The 26,604-nt window shown below is 37.6% G+C and overlaps 1 protein-coding gene across 1 annotated transcript in view; it reads right to left on the reverse strand.

Moving 5' to 3' along the window:
* Positions 1 to 26,604, reverse strand: part of COL21A1 (collagen type XXI alpha 1 chain) — a 114,253-nt gene that overhangs the window by 65,136 nt on the left and 22,513 nt on the right. The window contains exons 2-8 of the mRNA XM_075087005.1: positions 17,839 to 17,958; positions 14,852 to 15,403; positions 10,696 to 10,864; positions 10,346 to 10,562; positions 7,780 to 7,953; positions 5,039 to 5,116; positions 1,167 to 1,250 (exon numbers count right to left, since the gene is read on the reverse strand). Of these exons, the coding sequence (XP_074943106.1) occupies positions 1,167 to 1,250; positions 5,039 to 5,116; positions 7,780 to 7,953; positions 10,346 to 10,562; positions 10,696 to 10,864; positions 14,852 to 15,403; positions 17,839 to 17,926 (1,362 nt within the window). The 5' untranslated portion in view covers positions 17,927 to 17,958. The remainder of the gene's footprint in view (positions 1 to 1,166; positions 1,251 to 5,038; positions 5,117 to 7,779; positions 7,954 to 10,345; positions 10,563 to 10,695; positions 10,865 to 14,851; positions 15,404 to 17,838; positions 17,959 to 26,604) is intronic.

Below are 26,604 nucleotides of genomic sequence, written 5' to 3' on the forward strand. Positions count from 1 at the left end.
TCCATTAACATCACAAACACAAAATTGAGTTTAAATCTATACAGCTCCAAAGTCCAGTATTCAAAAGTTACTCAATGCTGTAACTAAGATTACCTATACACTTTTAAACGGGCTTCCTTTTCACTCTTTCTGCAGTGTTTTGAGTTAGGGGTCATCTTGTCACCTGTAGTATTCTGTTAGCCCCAAACAAATATTATACTGCAGTGCAACTGAAAGATTGCACTTGAAGCAGGGACCTAAATAAAATTGTATAGGTCACACTAATTCTTACATATCATACTCCTTCATACTTCACAGGATGTTGCTTTCAATTTTTCTTTAAAGATAAGTACTTTCTTTTCTATCTCTTTTTTCTCTATTATGCTGAAGAAGGGGGGAAAAGGTAAAAGACCACAAACGTTCTATTACATGAAATAATAACGACCTCCATCTTGTGGATTCCAACTCCCTGATTAGAAACCCTTAACCATTGTAGTAAAAAGTCCTTTGACTTGAGGCAGCTGCAGCAACTGTTAACCCCTTATGTAATAAGAGTAGAGTTTTTTTAATAATTTGCTTAATGAAAGACAAGCACTTTGGTGTTTTCTTGTCTACCTTTATAAGGTAAGCTCGTAACTCTGGAAGCACTGCTTAACACAGTTATTGAGAAAGGCACTACAGCAAAATACTAGGGATCTGAGTTTGCCATGTTGGACATCCCAGACTCAAGTCTGCTTCTCATTTTAATCCTTCACCAGCACTGAAGAGAGGTCATCAGAACAGCTAAGGTGGAACTCTCCCAGTAAGCAAGCATCTAGTCCATTCTTTAACAAAGAAGGAAAAAAACCTCTCCATTAAAAGATTTTTATTAGCAAACCATTTCATTCTCAAACAATTAATAATGCAAGATCATTTGCTGAAGAGTAGGAGGGAGACACAATATTACACCCATGAGCATTTTCCTTAAAAAATAAAAGGTATATTTGTGTTATGAGGAGTTATGGCATCAAAACCTGGCCTTGAGGATCCTAATCACTACACTCATGCACTGGAAACCATAACTAGGAGAACTTGTCTCCTACTTTTTTAATCTGCCTGACTATGACTGGCCCACATAAGATTTATGAAAAAAAAAAAGAGAAAAAAAAAAAGTATTGCACACTCAATAAGACAGAATGGAAACTTACTTTGGGGCCTGGAGGTCCTTGTTTTCCTGGTGGGCATATGCAGGGGGCAGGCGTTGAGCCTACATCACTAGGACCATTCATGCACTACCAAGAGTGAAATCAGCCATCAATACACATGCCAAAAGCATTCAACAAATGTATCATAACATTATATGAAGTTGATTTTCCTGAAGTTGCATAGGTCCTGGCTTTCACTCCTCTGCTCAGCTGGAACTTCTGCTTACCTGAATATTGCCCTCCAACTACTTTGCATGCACGAATTCATCATTTTACCCAAAAAAAAAAAAAATAAAAAATTAAGTACCAATACTGGGCCGATATCTGAAACTCTATTTGCTTTCCACAAATATTTTGTCATACAGTTTGATAATTCTGTATTTGGCAACACGCAAAACTCTTCTCCTAAACTAATTGATATTCATCATTTGAAGTGTGATCAGTTATCAAATATAACTATTTAATTAAAGTTTGGAAAAATAATCTAATAAATACGTATAGCATGATGGCCACAATCAATGGGCATGCTATGGTGTGTAGCAAGCCTGAAAAGAATGTAAAGCCCAAGTCTCCTACCTCCTGGGGATGTGTCCCAACTACAAAGCTACCTGAGGAAAGGCAGAGCTGCTACCGCCAACTCCTACAAGGCACAAGGCCTGGCCCCCAGGGTGCCCACCCTCCAAAGACCATTAGGTGACATCCTCCAAACTATGTTCCCTATACAAACACTGGTAAACACTAAACCTTGGCAGACCACATCACCCTCCAGAGACTTTTTTTTTTTGGAGGTATTTACTTCCCACCGTTGAGACCATGTGAAACCTCAGTGTTTTACCAAGGCAGGCAAGGGGAGAGCTACTAGATCAAATCCATTTGCCCAAGGTTGGACATCCAAAATTTAGGTGCATCTGTACCAAATCTATATGCTGACATTAGAGTCAATGAATTCTTTTCCACCCAGCAAGTTCTTAGAGCTATGGAAAGGCAAAATTTAAGAACGCAAGATACCAAAAAGGAGGTTTTGTATTTATTATCTAGACCAGTTTCTGTAACATTTTACCTGTATTTCTAAAATAAGGCAGACTTTTTACAATGTTCTCTGAATAGAATTCCTTATCAGGGTCAAATGATTGATCAAAATACAAATCCACATTTCCTTTGCAATGGTACCAAGTGGAGTTACGAGGATGGTTAGGGAAGCTATCATATTAAGCCTTCAAACAAGCTCCCCTTCAGGGAGCTCCCATTAGTGTGATGCAGGTGACAACTACCTAACTGTGCATATCCCCATTCACTTTGCAACAGCAGCCAGCCCTGCAAATAAGAGCAACTGAATTGAACCGGGGGAAAAAAAATCAGGCCATTTATTCTAACAAATGTGGGTTTCTTCAGAAAACTGATTTTTAATTTGTCTATTGACTAGAATGCAATTAATGGAAATCCAGCACTTTTAAGCTTAGCAAACCTCTGTCCACTTTTCAAAACAAAGTGTATATTCCCTAGAATAATAACAAGTTTATATAAAGTCAAATACTACCTTAAACTGAATTTGAGCAGTTTAGGATTGAGCCTACCTCTCCATTCTGAAACGAGAAGAAACACGTCTTAAGAGTACAGCAGTATTTGTAGTAAGCAAAATCCATTCATTTTTAAACACTACCAAAACTAATCACAAATCTAGGGCTGTAACTGTCAAGGAATTACAATTCAAAATTTTAGACCTTCTCAGACTTATATGCAGCTGTTATCAATACATATGAACTTCTAGTCCATTGTGTTTAAGGGTCTTTCAACAGGAGCTACCACTGGCAATTTTTAAAAGGCAAGGGCAAAACCAGAATTAATACTGAACCGTCTAAATATTTACACACTACATTTTTAAATTTGGGTCAAACCTTTTGTCAGGAGTAACTTCTCATAAAAAAAATCCTCTGCTTATTCATTCATGTCAGAGAATGTACCCAAATATTTCTAAAATCTCTGATCTCTGCCTGAATCCAGCATCTGGGAAAACACAGAGCAGCAGAGAGGGAAGGCTGGCTTTTTCTTCCTTTCCTGTGTGACTGCATTAGACTCTGCTATCAGTTGAATTGAGTTTTGCACTATCTGCAACACCATGGAACAATCCATCCCCAAACAGTTCAGCATACCAACAATGAAATTGTCTTAATGGTTTAGTAGCCACTGTTAGCTGCACTGTGTACAAGAATTTTCTAATGCACACAGTCACCACAGACTTCATAAAACATCTGTGGAGAGAGACAGCTTCCTCTGTATACAGTTGTTATCTTAGACAACCTCTAGAGAAGGTTATCTTTATCCTTGGATCACACAGGGAGCTTAAAATTACTATGCAGCTAGGTATCTTTGGGAAAGGGGATGAATTCAGGCTGTAATTAGTATATACAGCCCCTGCTTAGCTCAGGAGCTCTGACACAACCACACTCTGACAGAATACAACCACAAACCACATACTCCTCCTTGGAGATCATTCAACATTTTTGTTTTCTGAAGGAGTCCAGAATTTCATGGGTAAAGTCCAAACTTAATTCACAACAACAGCAAGTGAAACTAAACTGGCAAAAAGCAATCTTTTTGCTTGGACTTCCTGCCAAATCGCAGACAAAACAAGATATGACTGATTTTTTAGTGTTTCCTTTCTTTATGCATAAATTTTTTTTCATTTGTTTACTTTTCATATCCTACTTCTATTTTGTAAAGAGCAAAAAGGTATGTGGTGCAGTTAAATAGCCAAATACTAAATTTACTTCAGGATTTAAAGCTAACTTTGCAAAAGTGTTCCTGAACGCATTAGTTTTTGACACACAGAGTCAGATTTCAGAACAGCTAATAATCCAGCCACCTACTCGTTGCTTAAAGGAAAGCTGTGAGTTTTGAAAAAGCCCTTGTAAAGGTACTGATTGCAACAGACACACTGGCCCCAAATAAGTAAAAGAAAAATAGACTAGCTGGGGGTTTGTGCAAGTCTGACATAAAATAAAATACCTGGATGTCAAAGATTCACAGGTTCTAATGTCAAACTGGCAAAACGGTCCTAATGCTAAACCAAATCGCAACACAACGAATATGGGTTTACGCAGTAAGACGCTGGTGTCCAATCATCTTTAGCTCAGTTTGTTTTAGACACCAAACTAAGGAGGATGTTTTAAAGGAACCTGTACATATAAAACAATCTCTTGCTTATATGCTGAGATCAGAGCTGAATGCTTTTGAAAATCTGCCTCAAACTGTGTCATGAATGGTTCCCAAATTTGTTTGCATGTGTTTTACATTTCATTGCATAATTAACTGTGAGTAACAGGGCAAAGAGAAGGTCAAAGGATCCCCATAAGCTTCCTAATTGGGTACAGGAATCATCTCGTCTTATCTGCAACACACTTCATGAAATCTTGGCAACATTTCAGTTAATGGGATATTTAACACAGACGTCAGCATAGATACTTCTGACAGGAAAAGGTGATTTAAAAATATAGGTTTGTTGGTTATGTACAAGAATTTCAGAGATTAAATGACCTGACATGTAGTAATTATATCAGATAAGATAAAAAGTAATATTTAAAGTATTTTACACTGCTGTAACCTAGTAATTTTATTGATTTATAACGTTTAAAATCTTAAATTGTAACAGAAGATTCTGAGATTCTTCTATAATGCTGACAAATTTCCACCATCAGATATCTAAACTTAAAAAATCTTTTAAAAGATGTTTGTGCAAAAACAAGGCTGAGAACAGACAAGCTCTGGGTCACGTGATATTGCACAGGTAACAAGCATTTGCTCGCACTGAGTCAGCTTTAAACAGTGATTTATAAAAAATGCAACGTATTCCTCAAAAGTTCATCTATCATACTCACAAATCCTGGGATCTCACAGACTGTCTCTCGATTATTTTGCTCTGGGTCACAGTAGATTCGCAGTTTTTGTATATCAAACTATAGTTCAAAACATAAAAGACTTTCTTTTAGTGAAAGTGTTAATAGTCTGAAATTAAGTTAAACTATACTTTTCTTAAATTATATCATCCACAAGTTTAAAAAATTAACATATTACTAAAAAGCAAGAGAAAATAGAATATCTGTGTGTCCACTATGGTTAAAAATTAAAGATGAAGGAACGTTTGTAGTCAGGCTACTCATAATGATTAATATGTGCAACCAATTAAACGTTCTGTAACAGAATTATTTAAAGAAAAATAACCAATCCAAGATTTTCTTTTCTAACATAATAGAAATGACCACCCCTAATCCTTGGCAATAAATCCAAACACGCACAGCACGAATTACACTGGCTGCCAACATCATAGGGAAACAAGTTAACAGCAACACAGGCAAAACCAACCTTTTCCTTTTAATGTTAACAGTCCTGGGAAGGTGTTTATACGCTGACCTGTCTCTACTAGGTGTGTAAGATTAGTAAGTTTTTGTGAAGCATCAGAAGGCATCCCTGACACTTGAAAGATTTTGGTTTAGGGTTTAGCTGTATAATGTAAAGCTTTAAAAAGCAACCAATAAAAACATTGGCACCAGGTAAGCAAAAAGCTTATGCCATTCTGCTCTGTTGCAATACTCCAGAAAAATGAAACCACTGAAGTCAGTTTTTCTAGTATAACCTACCACAACTGCAAAGAGAGAAAAGCCCTGTTAAACTTATGTGAAATTATGGACTATAAATTGGACCAGCTGGAGAAAAAAGCACAGAAAATGGGAGTCTGTTAATACCATGCCTAGTAATCTGTGTTTTCAAATCTAAAACATCTACCATTCACAACACTTACGCATGTGCACAGGTTTATCACTGCTATACCAGAAAGCACTTCAGCCGTCCTAATTAAACCAAGAACACTTGCAAAATATCACTAGAAAACCTCTGAATCAGAGCACAGAAAGAGAATGAAAATTCACCAATGAATCTCTGAATAACATTCTTGAACCATACTTCGTATCCAACTCCAACTGATTTCTTTCTTAAAGGATTTCCAAGTACCTTTCCACTGAAAGGTGGTATGCAGATTCATTCAAATATTCCTCTATAATCATAGTTTAAATAAAAATATCCTGGCAAAGTTTCACTGTTAATGCTTTGCAGAATGTGTCACAGTCTGAGAAAGTGGAGAAAGGAAACATTTTTTTCACATTATAGAAATCATCTGGAAATGCAAAATTGCAACCTGAGGCAGATTTTCTACTTTTCTTCTAGTCCACTATCAGAAGAGGATCTTCTACAATTCGACATTCCTAAACCGTTTTCATTTTTATTTTAGATAACATGTCTTCCTAGTAACATTCTTTAACTCAGAAACTGTATTACTGGGAATCTGTAAAAGTCCCATTTCTGCAGTGACTTATGAGAAAAAAACAAGATACAACAACAACAACAACGAACCACCCTCTAATCCTAGGATGCACAAAACTATAAAAACAGGATAGTCATGCACCAACAGAGAAAACTCATGAGACAATTACAATTCTGAAATCTTTACTTTCCTTGCAATAAGTGCTTGAGGCCCTATCAGAAATCTGTGACAAACATTCAGCAGTTTTCTCAGGGGGGTACTTCAGTATACAGACAATGTTACCACCAGAAATGCTGAGTCACACACAGGGCATCATCCAAGTTTCCATGTACACTTTTAGAATATGATAATAATAGCACTAAAGCCTGGCTACAAATACACAAAATTCAGGAGTAGCTGAGTAAAGACATCTGAAGAAAATTAATGAAGATGATGCAAAACACTTTAATATATTGTAATAGAAGCAGTAAGGATCAAGAAATTAGGGTACTGAAAAAAGCTTTCAAAATAAAAATAACATCTACTTATGTAAATCAGTATTTCTTAGCATTGTTCCCATTACTATCATCCTAATTAGTAATGTCATTACCATATTGCTATAAATACAAGGAAACAATCTATTTAGCCAACATCTGGAACACTGTCAATGTAATAGTATTCACCACTGGTCTACAGCCTTTACCTACACAGTCTGAAATTTTAACCAGCTTTTTGGTGTCTGCATAGAGCTGAAGGCAAAAGGCCTTCAACGTTCCTCAGGATAGAGGAGAACCTTGGTTTTCGGGGGCGGGGGGAAGGTGGGCGTTCCAGCACAGCAGAATCAAACAGCAGCAGTTTGAGTATCAAATATTTGCAGTACAACAGAAACAGAGTTGATACGCTCTGTACTTTCATGACAGCTAGTGATGAGAAAGGAAATTTCTTAAAATTTTGTTCTCTCCCTCTTTTACCAGCATAACCCGTACACTGACGGAAGGAAATTATATGCAAGTGTCAAGCACAGAGGAAATCCCTTGCTTTAAGACAGTGTTTCCCAAATTCTGGTGACCACGTTGCTTTACATTTGTGTTTCAGCAAAAACAAATACCTCCTGAAGTCAGTGAGACCAATTAAGCACCCACCAAACAGGATATATCAGTTGTGCTGAGTCCTCCTGACCATTAATGTTCCCTCTTAACTATTTAAATTTAAATTTCAGCCTAGTATAAATTAGAAGAGCAAGTTCAAGAAAAAAGAAGGTGCCAATGCAATGTTAACCTGCAGTAGAATTTCTGAATCATTGTGGTTTTAGCATATGCTTACCTGTACAGTTTCCTCCTTTCCAGAATACTTTCCTATTTGGGTTAGGCCACTGATGTAAATACCTAAAACAGGATGTAATGGCTTCGTTTCAATTTCTTGGTCATCTATATACAAAGTTGCAAAGTCTTCTGTTACTAAGAGACGAATTTGATGCCAGCCTTCATCAAACAATTGCTAAGAAAAGTGAAGAAAACAGAATAGTTTAAAACAAAGTATCTTCAATTTAAATTTAAATAACAAAAAAACCTGTATTTCAACACTTAAACTACTGTTAAAGTGTTGATGATCAATGTTCCAGGTTTTGTAATACAAAAAATTATAAACTCTATCAGCAAAAAAGTATTTGCCAAGTAATATTACAATTGAGAAGATAATATTTAGTAATAATCCCTATTTCAGAACTATTTTATAACTCACATAGACTTTTTTTTCAGTCTACGATTCTGAACATGCTCATATTTGAATTTTTTAAATATATGAAGCCCAAGGACTTTTTTTTCAGCAGTGGTATAGTGTCTCAAACACTTCAGATCTTAAATCATGGTGAAAACAAATGGGTACTTGAGGATACTTAAAGTCTTTCTACTTAATCTATTATGAAAAAAAATCTTAAAGACAACATGATATTGGCAGAAAGAATCACAATATTGCAATGAATAAACCAAATATTACATTCATCACCTCACAAAACCTCAGGTTTCTAAAGCTTAAGTTTTAGTTTAAACAAATGGTATAGTTCTACAAGTAATAGAAAATGAGAGATACCTTTAAAGTAGTATTTATCATCTCACCTACTTTAGAAATTAAACTCAACATGGTAGGAAATGCCTCCTTCTTTAGCCTATCCATTAATTTCAAAATCAATCTACCTCTTTAGCCTAGCCCAGACTAGATGCTTATCTTTAATATAGCTAAATTTAATACAGAGTAATCCCACACTAAATTGGTATATGTAAAAGTAAACTGAAACATACATGTTTCAGTATGTTATGTATATTTTTTACCTTTTGTAGACATAAACAGAAATTAAGCTTACTTCACTTAATAGTATTCACCCTTAGATAGCACCTCTGTTTCTATTGTATTTCCAGTTGTAGATCAGGTTTTATTTATTTATTTACAATGGCTCTTGTTACAAGATAAAATAAACAACAGGTCAGAATATATAATATTTCTATTTTCCTGAGTAAAAGTGATAAATTGTCATAAAGGTTTATTAAACAAAATGGTTCATTAAAAGCATACTGCCATTTATAGTGTGTTTAGAGATACACAGCTCTAAAAAGGGCATAAAATTATTATTATCCATAATAGCAATACAAGCATGGAGAAGCACAAAAGGAAAAAAAGCAGAAGTCTTCCTTTCATGGTGAAGTTCATGGATACCTGAGACTGCAGGAATAAGACTGATTTGTCACTGTAGCTGCCAGAAACCATTAGATATAAATTTTCAAATTGACTTGAAACTGAATTTTCTAACAACTTCCAGTAAATCAAGTTTAACACTGCTTCTTACAAACAAACAAAAAAAAATCCCCTACAATTAGTCATTAGAAGGCAGAAGAAATTTGGAAAGAAACAGTAAAATTCTCCATCCAATAACAGAAGAATAAAATACCTCTCCCTAGCAAAATCTTAGTAGTTAAGACCTTCTGTTGGATAGGAGTCCTTCCTTATCTGAGGATTTATACTTAAATTCCTTCAGCCTGATTTAGAGTAAGGATTCGAATGCAGGCCATCGCTTCCCAGAAAAGTTGAACCCACTTGGCCGTTAAGCACTCCAGCAGTAAATCTTTCCCACTCTTTGTCTGCTGACGCATCCCACTTTGTTCACTTTAGTAATACTCCCTGTGGTAGGAATGGGAATTTCTGGGCTTCATATTCCTATACTGCTATAAATGCAAGAGCTATAAAATCAATCTCCCTCCCTCTGTCTCACCTGCAACCGAGATAATCTTTCTTACAAGAGTTGAATACCTCACTGGAAATTACTGAAGCAAGATTGCAAGAGAACCTTCAGACTACCCTAGAAGACAATAAAATTGGTTGCACAAAGAGGGAGTCCCTTCAGGGAGAAAAATAAGTAGCTGAAAGGAATTTTTATTCAACAGAGAACTAGATAAATGCAGATTGAACTCTCATTTTGAAAGCTGCTATTTACTCTTCTGGAAAAGAAAGTAACTTCTGTCATGATGTATTTTCAAGGAATTTAGACACTTAACAAAAGCTCTCTCTAAAAATGGACTATTTCTGTTCACATTTTCTAGTATCCGTATCACAGGCAGAAAATACTTTCCAGCATATGTTAGGCAAAGAGCTGTGTGAAAAAAGTCTCTGCGACCTTCACAATTACCTGCTGAAAACTACTGAGTAGAACACACCTGCAAAGCATTTACAGTGATGATCACTGTGGGCACTCTGGAAACATGGGTAAAGTACCCTCCATCTATTTTTAAATGCCTAAGCAGCCAAAAATAAGACCACCCATTTTAAAAAAAACATAACAGGCAAAAGAATAATGTGTACTTAAATGAGTATTCTAGCAGGATGATGACTTACTCCTTACCTTTACACGAGGTGCAGCAAAAGTAATAACTTGTGTGCCATTTATTAAACTTGTCGTAGTGAATGACAATGTTTTCTCTTCTCCATTAATAGTGACTGCTATCTGTGGTCTCTTATCCAGACTTAGAATTCTCCACAAATCCCACGTCTTTTTTACTTTAAATCTTTGAGTGGAGACAAACACATAGGATGGAGGCAGACCTTCTGGAAACACATTCCTAAATAAGGGGTAAAGGCGTAAAAAAAAGACAGTACTTGAATATTTGTATAAATCTTAAAATAAGTCTCTCTCACTTTAAGTAAACAAAAAATTCTTACTAAATGTAAAAGTGTATTTATAAATTTAAATACCTTGTCAATTCTGACAGGTCAACACGTGAGGTTACTTCATAAGCTTTTGCATTAGTGGTTGGTATTTGAATTCTCTTTTTAACCTTTTTCTTCACACCTAATCCTACAAGAATGTCAAATCCTTTTTCATCTCGAGCTGCCACTGGAATTCTTGTTGGACAAACAGATTCTGCAAAGTAATAAATGTAAACATAGCTCAAAATACGACATAAAACTTTCAAAAAGTAACCTCCCACCTACCTATTTTCTGTAGCTGCCTTTCAAAAAATAAGAGAATGAGAACTGCCAGTTAAGTATAACATGAGAGAAGTGACATGCAGAATCCTCAAAGACATAGTGAGAATACTGAGATGTCATATTTTACCACAATTACATTCACATGATATTTTGAATTGTCACTAATTGAAGTTAAAAGATATTACAGCATCGGACTAATAAAAATACTGAATTTAATTTCTAAAATTGTATGGTTTCAAAATGCTACAAAATTATAGATGCTAATTTCCATGATGTACTAACAATTTGAATTAATCCAGCATCCCTCCCGGCTATAAAATCAGATTGAAAATGGACAAAGGTAGAATTATCTACAACTATTTTTTCACCTTCTTTTGCTTGAAATGGACTCTGGTCTGTTTTGTCTGTTACACTGAAATCTTCTTGAAGCTATTCTCACTGGACAAATATTGTGTGATATATTTTCTGTGGGAACTAAAGTTAGCTGAATGTTATGTCTGTTTAACTCTCTTCACACAAAAATAATACGAGGCAGTGGATCTAAGTTGTCCAAAAAAAAGGTGAGATAGCGGAGTGAAATTTAATGCTAAAGCCAATATTGTATTAGAGTAATAAATCAATAAAAAGAAAGCAAACAAGTTTTTGTGTTATTAAAATTATGCTGAACTATTTACAACAAATACATTTTCATCATTCATTTCCTATTGTTTCTTCAGAAAAGCATCAGTTCATAGAAAGGGAAGAGGTTAGGAATATGTTCCAAAGAAGGAGCAGAGAGTTCTCTCATCTCTATCTGGACCAGCCACAGGCTGGAAAACTCATGTTTCAGTGCCAGGGAATTATCAGCTCCAAGGTCTAGGCTGGCTTCTCTTTATCATATGAGCAACCCTGCACGGCTTCTCTTTTTAACCAACTTGAGGGCAGTCAGAAGCTACCCCATTCTGGTGTACTATATATATATATGTAGTACACCATTCTGGTGTACTACTATATATATACCCTTCCTGGGGAGGCAAGATATATAACCTCTAAGAAAATTCAGCTACGTGTCTGCACAAACTCTCTATGGTGGGAAAGGACATGCCACAGGTACTTGGGGCAGCAGCAAGAAGCCACGTACATTCCCCTTAGTTTTCTTTTCCTCCCCACAGCAAAATGTCACCTGGCTCCCAAATTAAAAATATATTAAAGTTATCTGTCTGGTTCTACAAGAAAGAATTGCAGGAACTCTCTGCCTACACAACACAACTTAACTTTCCTTCTCACTCTTCTCAAAGCACAGATGCAGGAGTTAAGTCAACATACTTACGGTATTAAGTAAGAGTAATAACACTGTTTTTTCAGGTTTCTTCACTGTGCATTGTTATCCTGGAAATGTTTTCTAAACTCATTTATTCCAAGGCTGAATAACCATCATATTGCCATTAATACAGATTACAGGTAACCATATACAGTGATAAGAAAATGAACACAAGAATCTCTTATCAGTTACAGTATTAGAAATTTGGTGTGAAATCCAAAAATAAATGCAGAAATAGTGTAACTTTATGTGAGAGGGCCATTATTCTGGATCAATGCCAAAGTAACTCTTCCAAACCAAGCCAATACGAATTAAGCATGTGTAAAATACACATTGAGAAACTATTCTTTATTTCCAATGGCACATTGAAGAACTACATAAAAACATTCCCAGTAAGGTAGATCTTTTTTGGGTTTTCTAGATCATCTTCTGTCAGGACTATTTAGATAACTAAATGAGCCATTACAGAGGATGCAGAAGTCAGTGGCAAAATTAAGAACTGTCTTGCACGGGAAACAGGGTTGTGTTTCTAGTCCATAGTACCAGTCACAGCACCTCCCTAGCCTGTACTGAAATCTTGTTCCCTTTTAGTGTTTTTATACATTTTTTCAGAGACTTTATTTTTCCTTCCTGAAGCATGAAATAACTTTTTGATGTTAAATCCCATTATCTAGCACAAAGGAACTTTCCTTAGCATCCTCCAGACATACTTCTGAGGTCTGCACTATTGTTTTTAAATGCATTCCTGAAACACAATCTTTTCTGTATTTTTGCTTGAGAATATTAATACTACAGGAACATTTGACTTCCAGAATAAATATTAAATATTCTTTAAATATCTGGGGACTCTTTTAGCCATGTTGTCCTTTCTGGATGACAGATTCAGCAGGTTTTTTTACCCTCCCGTACTGTAAAACAAAAACTAGATTTCCCAAAACCCCTCCATCTGCAAGGTTGTTTGTACCTGCTACATGAACCACCAAAACTCAGCCTCTTTTCTACAGAAAGGAAATACTTCCCCTATGTTCTTATATCTATGTTCACATAATAATGAAGTTTAAAACACCATAGTGTAAAGACTAGCATTTTTTTAGACATCAAAACCAAGACAATCAAGAGAGAATTGCAAAATTTTCGGGCAGTTTCATGTGGTTGATCACAGCCAAATCATTGCTGCTTTGCCCTCATGGAACTTCCTCACCCAGAGTCAAAGTGAATCTTAACAACATGAATAAAATAATCCACCACTCAGGTCTAAAATTTCCAGTTTCCTAGTCTTTCAGTTCACCTGCTAAAGACATTGCAGTTAGAAATGAGGCTGCCAACAGGCTCTGATCCCTCTTTGAGAGAAGCATCTCAATGCTAACGCGAGGGAAGAGCACAACATACAAGAGTGGAAGCAAAGGGTCACTTAAAGTAAAACAGTAAGCACACTTTTGTATACATAGTCAATATTCGCAGATTGCTGCTGAAAGAGTCATGTTAAATATTGCACCTGAACTTTAAGGGATGCCAGTTAACTTAATTCTGAAAGCAGAAAATCCACCTTGATGACATATAATGTCACTTCTTCTAAACTTTAGTTAAAGAAAATATTGTGTTTATTTTGGGCAATTTCTCCCTGTGTGAAGTTTTATTAAAGAATTTAGCTGCACTTAGCGGATTTAATTTTTGGACTGACCACCTCACTACATCAGCCACAAGGAATTATTATGATTTTCATAAGTGTGTCAAGAAATAAACACTATTATCCTCAACATAAGTATCACCATATTCTTGAAATGAAGTCCATACTCAAAGTGAGAGCACATGAAAACTACTTTTCATTCTTACTAAGTGCAGAAATATGGTACAACTTAAATATGAGTTGCATCAATTCTTGGTAATAAAACATGTACAAAATAGCACTGAAAAATAGTCACTGTTTAACAGAGTCCTTCTGAGCAATAGAAACAATTTGCTATCCTTTTTTATATAAATGCGAAAGCCATTGTTTTACAAAGGTACCAGAAAACTCAGTGCAGTAATGCTGGTAGCATTCTAAAGCTAAAAAGTCATTTTACAATGTTGGTCTTGCCTAATTCTTCTATAAAATCCTTCTAAAGAAGATCCTAATAGCTTGTTACAATTCCAGGCACTTTTGCCAAGAGTCCTTCTGTGTTTTTCAACACATACTGGTGGAAGAACTCCAGTTTGTAATGATAGGCTACCCTCTCCACTGTCAAGAAGAAATGCTAGATAGTAGGTATCAGCCACACCTAGGAAAAGGATAAAGTAAGCCCTACATTCTCAGCACTATGAGGATTGCTCAAGTATTTTAGGGTTTCTGAACTTCATCGATGCAAAATTTGGGGGCTTAAGGCAACATGCTACATACTGAAATTAAACGCATACTGTGATAAAGCACCATCTGTTTCCGAAATATACCTCTTTGTTTAATGGAGAAAATAAAATTTTGGGAGTATTTTCCAGAAACAAGATCAAAATGAAAGAAGACCACAGAAAAGATTATCAGGTGCCTTAGGTTATGTTGATCATGCATTCTGTTTGTGAAATAAAGAAATATGGGTGCAAAGCTACATTCTGCACACCTAAAGTATTTGATAATCAATAACTTACCTTCACAGAGCTTCTGTTTTATAACTTCTTTAATTCTTGATATTGCAATATAATCTTCAACATAAAATACATAAGTTGATGAAGGCTTGTTAGCAATAGCTTTGAGTTCATCTTCCTCAATTTCTGAGCCAACACCAATAGCAAACAAGGTGATTTTATTTTTCCTTGCTTCTGCTGCTACGTCTTTGACTTCATCTTGGGACTTCCCATCAGTGAGAACAACTGCTATTTTTGTTAAAAACCTTGAAGATTTTGCAAAAAGATGGTCAAAGGCAAACTGAATAGCTCTTCCTGTTCTTGTATTTCCTCCCAAATAGTGTATGGACTCCATTTCCCTGATGAGATTCTCGGTGGATTCATGAGTTCCAAGGGGAATTTCAAGTACAGGGTAATCGCTGTACTGGACAACTCCAACTTGAATAAACTTTGGCCCTATGTCAAAATTTCTTGTAATATTGACAAGCCAGCTTTTGATTATTTCAAAGTTTTCTGGGCCAACACTGTAAGAGCCATCTAAGATAAAAACTAAATCCGCTGGAGCAGTTCTGCAACCTAAAAAAAGAATAAAAATTAAAACAAATATTTTCATGAACTCTTCCACTTTCTTCTCCCAAAAGAAATATTTTTCACATCAATTACTGTTTGTATTATAATCTTTATTGACAAATACATTCCATTCTTTAAAAATCAGCTGAGTTTATCAGAGAAAACAAGATTGTTTCTGTAAGCCATGCAGATCCAACCTGGTATCTGAAAATGATACCGTTTTCCATTTTTTACATTATCACCAGAAGTGACTATGAAAAATTCTGGAATTCATATCCTTAGCTGGCAATTGCATTTGATGCAATCAGCAGAGAGGAATATGTTTTGGTTTTCTCCATACCTCTTCATCTGCAGAGATGATAAACATAAAAATTCATTTCTGTTAGCAAACCAAGCACACTGCAGAGGAAGGCTATAGTCTGAATACTGCAGAATTCAGCAGTAGTATCGAATCCTTTTACAAATCCGCTGACACTGCTGCATGGAACTTATAAAACTAGTTATTATAAAATCCTGAGTCTCAACTGAATATTGCTGGTAGCATATTCATCTGGAGTACTGTGTCCAGTTTTGGGGTCCCCAGTTTAAGAAGGATGGGGAGCTGCTTGAGCAAGTCCAGCAGAGAGCTACCAAGGTGATCAGGGCACTGGAGCATCTCCCTTATGAGGAAAGGCTGAGAGACTTGGGTTTGTGCAGCCTGGAGAAGAGAAGACTGAGGGGGGATTTCATCAATACTTATAAATATCTGAAGGGTGGGTGTCAAGAGGATGGGACCGGCCTCTTTTCAGTGGTGCCCAACAACAGGACAAGAGGCAACAGGCACAAGTTGGAACACAGGAAGTTCCACCTCAATACGAGAAAAAACTTCTTTCCTGTGAGGGTGACAGAGCAGTGGCACAGGTTGCCCAGGGAGGTTGCGGAGTCTCCTTCCCTGCAGGCATTCGAAACCCGCCTGGATGTGTTCCTGTGCCCCCTGCTCTGGGTGTGCCTGCTCAAGCAGGGGGGTTGGACGAGATGATCTCCAGAGGTCCCTTCCAACCTCTACCATTCTGTGATTCTGTGATATTCTGATTTTAGCAGAAGAAAAATGCTCAGTGAACAAGCTCAACCTTCAGAATATAGGAACACATAAGCATTTAACAAATATAATGTAACTGCATTATGACTTAGGCATGATTCAGCTCTCCTAGTTGTAGTCACTTATAAATGGAGCTTTTAAACTGAATTGCCAGCTACAGGCCATGGACTGACACAAGGATTTCTATAGGACAGTCCTATCCATCTTATATGCACATCCTTAGATGGAGGGAAACTCTCTAGAGGAAAGAATCACCTTCCATTGACTGTGAAAGAGCTTAGATAATTGACAGAAGGTGCCAAGGAGATGGCCAAAACCAGGAGAGATTATTTTGATCCCATGCCACATGGGCTCATGGGGGTTGCTGTGTATTACCATGCTTTCTGTTTTGTGAAAGACTGCAGCTCCACCACAGGAACAACAGTTTTGCCTTGTCCTAACATCTGCCTATGGACACTTCTGGTCAGGTCAAGATTTCACTTTCCTTGAAAGCAATTGAGCACACTCTGCTGGAGAGATGCTTTTGCAATGCAGGTGGTGGTGAAAAGACATTGGGAAAAGGAGTAAGGGGCAAGCAGAGTACAACATTCTGTGGTCCAGGGATATGAATCACAGGGTAATTTCAGTTGGAAAGGACTTTGGACATCATTGGACCCTGCTGAAAGCAGGCCCAGCTTAGAGCAGGTAGACTGAAAAAAATATATGACTTTCTAGAGCCTGAAGGGAATTTAATGGAGTTTGTTGTAAATTACTGAAAACTGCTCGATTGAGAACAAAACTGGAGGAAGAAGACCCACCCTGAAAGTACCCTTCTGGCCAGAGGAACGTTTTCCACACTCTTTATTCAGCCACTTTGTCTTTCAAAAAGCTACCTTGCTTTAACTTTTTGTTTTCCATAAACCAGATTTAGAATATAAAACTTGGTTTGGTGGGGCTTGAGATGCTAGTTTTGCAGAATATGCGAGAAGGTCTGTCCCAGAGCTGGGGTTATCTCACCTTCCTCTCACAGAACCTTTACTTTTCTTATTTAGTTTCTTACAACATTAAGCTATTCAAAACATGACTTTGAAGAAATGAAGATACAAATACTCAAAAGAAGTTTAAATCAAGACTGGAGCTTTAGAGTTCCATCTGCCCCCTTGGCACCTCCAAGACACAAAAAGAAATAAAGATATTCCCTTCCTAAAGAAGGAATAAGATATTTTAGTTACTTATTGTATATTATAGGATTTTCACTAGGAAAATTATACTGGAAAAAAATTGCCATCAACAGAAGTGTATATGTGGACCTGAAAATGAATACTATAAATTCAAGGCATGCCTTGAGGTTTCCCTTACCCGAAATATAAAAATTAAGACTTACTTGCTCTTGTTTCCCCATCTTCAGCTGAGATGTAATCACGAAGTAGCAGAATTAATAGCATCTGAAAAAATGCTACAATCTGTGCCATGTGTATTGTATTTTCAAAGTCTTGAGATTAAACTAGATGGGGAAGAAATGAAAAGAAAATACAGTGTTATTATATTACAAAATAAATCCAAACTTCTGTGTTTTAAAACCTGTGCATGAGGAACAACTTTGAGTTGAATCTACAAGCCCAGATATAAGGCCAGCCTGCAATGGACCACACACCCAAAAAGTGTCCATCAGGCATATAAGCCCAAACTGGAGATTCTAAACTCAACAACACTTACCAGCCTTCCTGTGGAAGCTCAGTTTTCCCCAAGGCACATTTATATACGTCTCCTGCTAGGTACATACATAAGTAGGTTATATTCCCATTCCCAGTCCCACTTGTCCAACCACTATCCCACTCTGCAGCCATTATCCAAAGACTTGACAGCTACTGCTCAAAAATATGGCAAGTGTTTATGTATCAGGTACTGGTGGGGAGCTGTTACTTCAGTCTCAACCCACACACCTGTCTCATTTGTTATCATGGTCTCTGACTTATATCCCCAAAAGGGTCCTAAAGGAAACATGCAGTTTTGGTCTCATGTTGCTGTTATAAATATTATTTGACAAATTCACTTAAATAAAGCCATATTTATTACTTATGTTTACTGCAAAAAGATAGAATTAAAATGGGAAAAGATACATATTTGGAGTACTGTATCAGAGACATCCATTTCAAGACTCTGAAAAAGAAAAAATTATACCGAATCTCTTTTGTATTCTGTCTTCTTATCCTCCAATGCAAAATGCAATTTTTCCAACTACATTTTATCCACACATTTTATACAGAACATGAACACCCTGACAGAAAAGGGGAATATTAACTGCTGGTCTGAGGAAGTGCATGCATTTGTGACTGAAAACTAGCATGGGTTGCCTAGAGAGGCTGAGGAGTTTCAATCCTTGGAGATACTCAAAAGCCTTCTGGACATGGTCCTGGGCAACTGGCTCTAAGATTTGGACCAGATGACCTTCAGAGGTCCCTTTCAACCTCAACCATTCTGTGACCCTTTGATTTCTACTAAACTATGTGAAGTGGTACATGTTCATGTAAGCAGAGATTTGTTTAATCACGTTATAAATATAACAGAGGATAGAATTCTACAATACCTTAAATCTATCTTTGTGTATTTTAACTTAAGCTGTTTTTTTTTAAACAGAGTTATCTGGTTTGCTTTCAGAACAACATTGTCTTTGCACTGCTCAATAATGGGCCAACAAACCTACTGCTTTTAAATTTTCCCATATTTATGAGAAAATCTCTAAACCATTAAAAAAAAAAAAAAGCAGCTAAATTCAGGACTAATTTTCAGTAGCAGTTCAGGGCCAAGTCATTACACTACCCTTCAGCGTCACTAATTTCAGTATTTTACATCTAGCCAGGAGACTAAATATTCCTCTTCTCTCTACAGGCTTTCCTTTGTCAGTCATGTTAGTCTTTATCTATTACACACTAGTTTATCACTAACATTCTTGGTGCTGTTTTCAGCCCCTTTCCTAGAATTTAAATGCCTTCCTTGAATAAGGCCAAGATTCCTTCCCTTTTCATATCTTTTTCTTCTAGTCATAAACCTTTACATATGCCCACTCCAAAATGACCTACACACTCACCTAGAAGGTCAAATATAAATGAAAGTATTTATTACACAACAAAATTTAAAGTCAATATATTTGGGGGGGTGAGGATGAAAGCTGTGTGTATTTTTCCTTTTTATATTGCTAATCTTTAATTTTGAACTCTTCTGGGTAGACAAGGTGTCCACCACACCACCAGTAATAAGGGACTGGCAGATGTTCTGAAACTTCTGTAGTGCTGGAAAATACTATTCTCCAAAAACACCCCAAAACACAATTCAGCATGCCTATTGCAAGTGCCTCATAGGAGAAGGAATAGCTAAATGGAAAAAAGTAACCGTTTTCTTTTCCAAGACTCGTCAAGGAAATAAATTGAAGATAATGCCATTTAATCACTGTAACATACCGAGCAGCCAGTAAGCTGTTATCTGCAATAAAATTCTACAACAATTAAACATAGACCTTTCTCTCTAAAGATGTTGTGCTAGTTTTGGCTGATTGGGGGTTAATTCTCCTCACCGTGGCGGGGCGGCTGCCTTTCCAGCTTCCCGCGCTCTGCCGCGTGGCGGGGGGGGCTGGGAGGGGCGGGGCCATGGCGGGGGCGGCTGACCCCGACTGGCCAATGGCAGGTTCATTCCGTACCACGTGACACCATGGCCAGTATATGAAGGGGGGGGCAGTTGTGGCTCGGGAGTGGTGGGCGGCTGCGGCACGTGTGGTTTGTTTCGGCAGTTCGTTCCCCCTTCCCCCCTCCCCCGGGGCTTTGTGCCTCTCGTTGTTCTCCTTTACATTGCATTTCTGTTGTTGTTTCTTTTAATTTTAATTATTAAACTGTTTTTATCCCAACCCACGAGCGTTACCCTTCTGATTCTCTCCCCCACCTACCGGTGGGGGAGGGAGCGAGCGGCTGTGTGGGGCTGAGCTGCCGGCTAAACCACGACAGATGTATATACCTGACATGATGTTTTTAGGGAAATGATATGGGAAAAAGGGATTACTGAGTTGTGGGGGCAAGACAATAACAATCAGAGAGGTAGTAATTTCAATGTCAGGTTAATTTCTGGTGTATTTGTGATCTGTATTTGCCACAAAATCAGTAAGTTGACTTACTCTGGCTTTTCAGTCAGCTGCTTTGCTTTTCCCACTGCTTATAAAGCACTCATTCCATTAAGACAAAAAAAAAAAATTATCTCCACAAACAACCCCAAGAAAGGCACAAAAGTCAATTTCCAGGAAATGCTACTCCTACCTAATATAATCCTCCAAAACTAATAATGCAAAAATGTAACTATGTTATTAAAGTTCACCTTCAGATTACAGATAATTGCAAGGTAACACCATACTTTGTTATTCATATTATCTTGTGTCAGAATGGGTGAAAAACCAGATGAAGCCCTTGGGAGTCTACGGGATAGGACATAAGATGCGCTGGTCCAATGATGCTACACAAATACTGGGATGTTAACTTCATTTAAATAGATTAAGTGGCAGTTTCTTGTCCCAGCTATTTGAAAAAAAGATCTGTTTAAACTATGAAATTAAGTGTATAAGTAATAGGCATGTAATACATGAAAAAATCTTACCATAGTAGAAGTGGACAATTTACATTGATTATTTCAGACTTGATGGTTTGTAAGATTCACATTTTTAAATTACCTTCAGCCTTTTCCATAGCAAGTGTTCACTGAAGGGTAAAACACATCTCTCGTGAGGCCAAATTGAGTGATACCAAAGAATAACAAATGAAATTAAATCTATGCAGGAATTAAACTGCATTCTTTGAGAATATTGGAAAAATATCAGAAAAATGTCAGCCTACAACTGAAAAAAAAGAAAAAAGACAGACTACCATGCAGAGACCTGATACATATCAAAAAACCACAATGCTGGTCCGAACAATGAAATCCTATAGATTCCTCCCACCAACAACCCCAAAAGAAAAAGGTCCAAAAAATTGATAAGGAATAGATGTGAAAAAGATGACTGAGGAAAATATCACAAGGGTACATCAACTAATTTCAGTCTTCATCAGTCTTCACTAAAAAGAGCACAGGGACTGTTACCATTAATATTGCACTTTTTTTTTAATAAAACAGCACACTAAATCTACAAAATTATTTTAACAACACACTCCCTGCAACACAAAACTTGTATGTGCTCCATGCCATAAGCATAGGCGCTTCAGGTCAGGTGGGGACACTGGGATCCTGGTCGTTGGCGCAGCTCTCCTTTCCCCAAGCCCTGCAGAAGCCATTAACGGCTTCCTTAAATTGCACCATGCCCTTTCATCTCTGCTCATCCTTCCATAAACATTTACCCACTGCTACCTTCAGGGATGAACCCCCCAGGCTGGCAGGAACGAGAGAAGCTAGAGGGAAGAGGAAGATGCTCGGAGCTGGCTGGGTGGGGAGAGCAGGGGGCTGCAGGGAAGCCCCCAGGGAAGCAGGTGCTCCACAGAAACACTAACACTTCACCGTGGGAGAGCTACATATGAAAGCAGCATTTACTGGCTGCCCTGGAGAACAGAGAGTGTCAGGGAGCCTGGTTTAGGAGCAGTGGGGAAAGGTCATGTCAAAACCACTGCAAATAGGAGCTGAGGAGGGTACAGGGGAACTAGAGGTAAGGAAAGGAAAATTCAAGGCGATATGCTGTGGTGTGCTCCACTCACACACCCAGCAGAAATGTGCTGTCCCCTGAATTTTTCGGTTCTGTGTTGCCCTTCTATCATTCGTTTGTATTCATCTCTTCATGTATGTGTTTTAAACAACAGGCAAAAACTAACGGCACACCCCTCATACAGCCTCACTGGTCAGCTCTTATCAAGTTGTCTTAAAACTCTGCAACACAGAAGTCCCAAAGGAAAAAAGGCAGAGCAAGAAAGAAGAAATGTTTGCAAGTTCCTCCTGGCCCCAGCCTCACCCACCCACCCAGAGAGAGCTGCTGTTCACTGTGCAGCCCTGGCCTCGCATGACAGGCATATCTAAACTCACTCTCGCTCCACTAGTAAAAGAAATAATATTGGGAAAACCTTCACAAGCTATCAGGCATCAGTGTGGGGAGGGACAGGAGGGAATTACAGGGCAGGAATCATATGCTTCACTTCTCACAGTGAAGAATTTCCATCCTTCACTAGTGAATGCTACAGCAGCCTTCAATGTACGTCTTTAATCTTGAAAGACATTAAAGTAATGAAACTATCACATCAAAGCAAGATTTCTTTTGGTAAAAACCATGCTCCAACTTATAATTGTTAAAAAGAATCAGTAAAATAATTAGCAAAACAAGTTTATCTGACGTGCAGAATCAAATTGTATTCCCTCAACAGATCGATTTTTCCATCTATTTGTGACAGTCCTTCTGTAGTTCATTTACGACAAAACCTGAAAAATATGAGATACTGAACTTGAGAACCTCATTATAAGTACAAAGTTACATAACTGTTTAGTAGTCCAAAATAGACTTAATAATAGAAACCATAATTAAAAGGATAAACCCAAGACTTAAGAAACCAGCCAATGACAATTCCAGGAATTATCCAGCGTTCAATTTATATGAAAGAAAATAATAATATAGCACTGCTCTTTTAACAGTCAAAAGAAATGCCAAACCAACAACTCCAGGGACCAAACTTCTGTATCTTGTCAACACCGTAATTACAGCACAGGCAACAGAAATGGACTTGAAATTACTTACAGAAAATACTTGCCCAAGTGCCTTATTCCTACCATGGAGAGGCCACCATTAATATCAGCCCAGGACCCCTCCACTGACATTGACAAAAGCTAAAATTCATTACTGCTGATCATGTACTTTCTATCTCCAGGTTTTTTAAGAGAAGCAGAGAAAGTTATCTCTATGGTAGTCCATAGAAGTGCTCACTGCTTTTTTCTCTGCCCTTGAGAGCACTGCTGGCTGCTACGAGAGAGAAGTCGGGGTCCTCATACCAAACTTCTGCTGCTGGAGCGGTAGGAGCTGGGTCAGGATGTGCAGGGAAGAGCTAAGGGATGGTAAATCCATCCCAGCACTGCACCAGCAGAGGGAAATGGGATTCACGCTTGCTCCTTACTTCCTCTGCGCCTGCAAACAGCAGCCAGAACTTCATGACCTTAAAGGTCCCTTCCAACTTGAGATATTCTATGATTCTATGATATTATGCTAAGCTATGTGAAAAATTAAAAAAAAGAATATTTTAAATAAAACTTTTAGCCTGTCTTTTTCCAAATTTTCTGTTGTGATTAGTTTGTAGTTTTACCAAACATAATCAGGAAAATACATTTATCAAAGCAGAGTTAGCAGACTATTATCTCTATCTTCACCAAAGCCAGGAGGGAAAGAGGGTACAATAAAGCTTGGCAGCATCAGCCCATGCCCTGTGACTGCATGGTCAGAAACAGACAAATTACAGCCTCCCCAATGCACATTCAGTTTTTGTCACATATAGGAGGAAAACTCAATGAAGTTTGGACGACATACTGACTCATCTACATGCTGTGTCATTTTAGGCAGCTTTAACTAATCGGACAGTTCCTGCAACATACTTGCTTTCTTCTGGGCGCTGCCGTGTAGCAGCATTTGCACAAACAGGGCCACTGACACCTCTGACTGGGAAGGAAACTGAACTCAGGTTTCCTACACAGTGGACACGTGATACAGCCATTACTGAAACCAATAGCCTCTACCTGATTTTTTAATGAATTCAAGGCTGCCAGTGTCTTAGAGGTGGCAAAGGCATGCAACTCCCAGACAGCTTTGCTATGCAGAAGTGCACAGAGGTTCAAATGACAGCATCTCCTTTATGCATGCACAGCAGAAGAATTTGACAACCATTTGAAAATTGAGTTTGCAGTAGGAGATTTAGGTGCCTAAGCAGGTTGGGCAGTACTCCCGCTTTGCTTTTAAGATGCCTAAAAGCAGCACCCCCTGTATCTCAAACAGCAGTTTACTGATGCACTCTTTCCATGTCCAGCTTTCCAGCACCCAAATAAGTATATAATTTTATTCTCCCCAGGAACACTCTCTGAAGAAACTTTCCCTTTGGAGCAATTTGGAATCTTCCAGAATCAAAAGTATTTGCTTTTCAGTGCAGTTTTGTCAGTATTCAAACTGGGGAGTAGAGAGAGAATTATTTTCTCTGAAAACCCTAGCTTCTCTCCTGCATGAAATTTTCTTGCTGAAGAACTACACTGAAGATATATACTGCAAGGAGGAGCTCCTTCCTTCACTTCTTCCCATTGCTAGTTACTGCCTAAGAAGGAAGCCAAGAAGGGTATGATTTTAACCTTTTCCAGCATTCTGAGAAAATAATCAGACTAAAGGTTATATGTACTATCTTGCCTTCCAAGTATAAATTAACACTTCTCTCATATTACATCACTGTATAAACATCTCTTAATTCAACGAGAGATCATTAGGTTTGGCCTACAAAGGAACAAATATTAGAACATTACAACAATAATGATTGAAAAGACATACAGGAGATTCTTTGTGTTTCCAAAACTTATGCAATACTACAGAAACTGTACAGCGAGAGAAAAACAACCCTGAGAATCCTGATTTATATGCATTAAATAACATGAAAAATTAACGCAATATTGCATTGCCTTCTTTTTGTATTTGTTCTCTCTGTTTTCAAAATTAATGGGTTTTACAAATAAAATGTTAGGGCGATTCACATTTAACTATTTATTCCTAATTCTACCTTACACTACCAGTCCTAAGCATTCAAAAAGTCTATTAGGTCATTCCAAGACAGCTACTTTTAATAAGTAAGTAATGCATCTGAATCTGTATTTATTTCCACTTGGATTTCATTCCCATTCTGCATTCATGTTTTCCACATATCGTTCCTCTTCATTTATTTTTCTTGGTGGGCACAACTGATGAGGTTATTATACTTGCAAACATTTAAAAGAATAACAGCATTTCCTGGGAAGGGAGAGCCTGTGAAGACATCATTAATTTAGGCTCAGTTTACACATACATATATGTACATGAATGCAAGACTGTATATAAATAGATAAAATCTCCTACAGTGATGAGTACATTAGAATTCCCCACACCATTTCTCTCTATTTCTATGTTGGAATGAACTATTTTGGCATAATCACCAGTATAATTACATTTATATCAGGAGTGTTCTACAACATTAAATATATGATTATAGAGTAGTTCAGATGAGTTTTTATTAAGAGGGGTCAAAAAAGAAAATTATGTGTTTAAGTTACACATATTTTGAGTTTCCTTTATTTTTTTAATAGTACTAGTGCAACAAGAATGAAAAGTACTTGTAAAATGGTTCCAATCTGTCTAAGCAATATCTGTACTTAATCTATATAAGAACACAAAGTACACAGTTAGAGTACACAGTTTGAGAAATCAAGCAGAAAGCATTGCCTGGACTCCCTTAAAAATGAAAGGCTAATGGGGCTTTTGCTTGGGCCCTCCCTCCCATTCCCACCACCTCTGCTGTCTTTTGATTTACAACAGTGGCAAGAGTAAGAGGCACAGCTTTGTTTCCCCTCCCTCTAAAAGTCTAAAAGCCTACCTGATAGACAGACTAACGAACAGAGATCTCCAGACAGAGATGGAGAAACACATGAAAGAAGTGAGGAGAGATGCAGGCAAAGACCTGTTGCAGCTGAGTAAATTAGTATATCAAGTCCAGAGCTGCAGCAAGGGGAGCTGTGCAGTGTTGATAGCAAAGCGACCCGGGCTAGCTGAAGGTGAGTGTCCAAGTGCCTGCAGCAAGTGAATGGAGACCTCAGCGAAACAACAGCATCACATCTCATCTGCATTTCCAGAAACCAGTCTAACCTGCCTCTGCATACACATATGTGGTCCCTCAAGTATGCACTAGCATGGTCTGCCCAAATGTTGGTTTGGGTTTCCCCACTAAAGCTCAGTAAAGGCACTAACAACTACTTCAAGTTTATGTTCAATATTTCATTCATTTGTGCCACAGTCACAATTTATATCTCTCATGAAAAATGGTTGACTCAACAGTCAAAAGGGCACTGCCCAAACTACTGACAAAGCAAACCACTTCAATCTTCAATCCAAAAGACACTTTTGAGATAGGTAAGAAAAAAAACCAATGCA

This window comes from Phalacrocorax aristotelis, chromosome 3, assembly GCF_949628215.1.
Source record: "Phalacrocorax aristotelis chromosome 3, bGulAri2.1, whole genome shotgun sequence".
Classification (NCBI taxonomy): domain Eukaryota; kingdom Metazoa; phylum Chordata; class Aves; order Suliformes; family Phalacrocoracidae; genus Phalacrocorax; species Phalacrocorax aristotelis.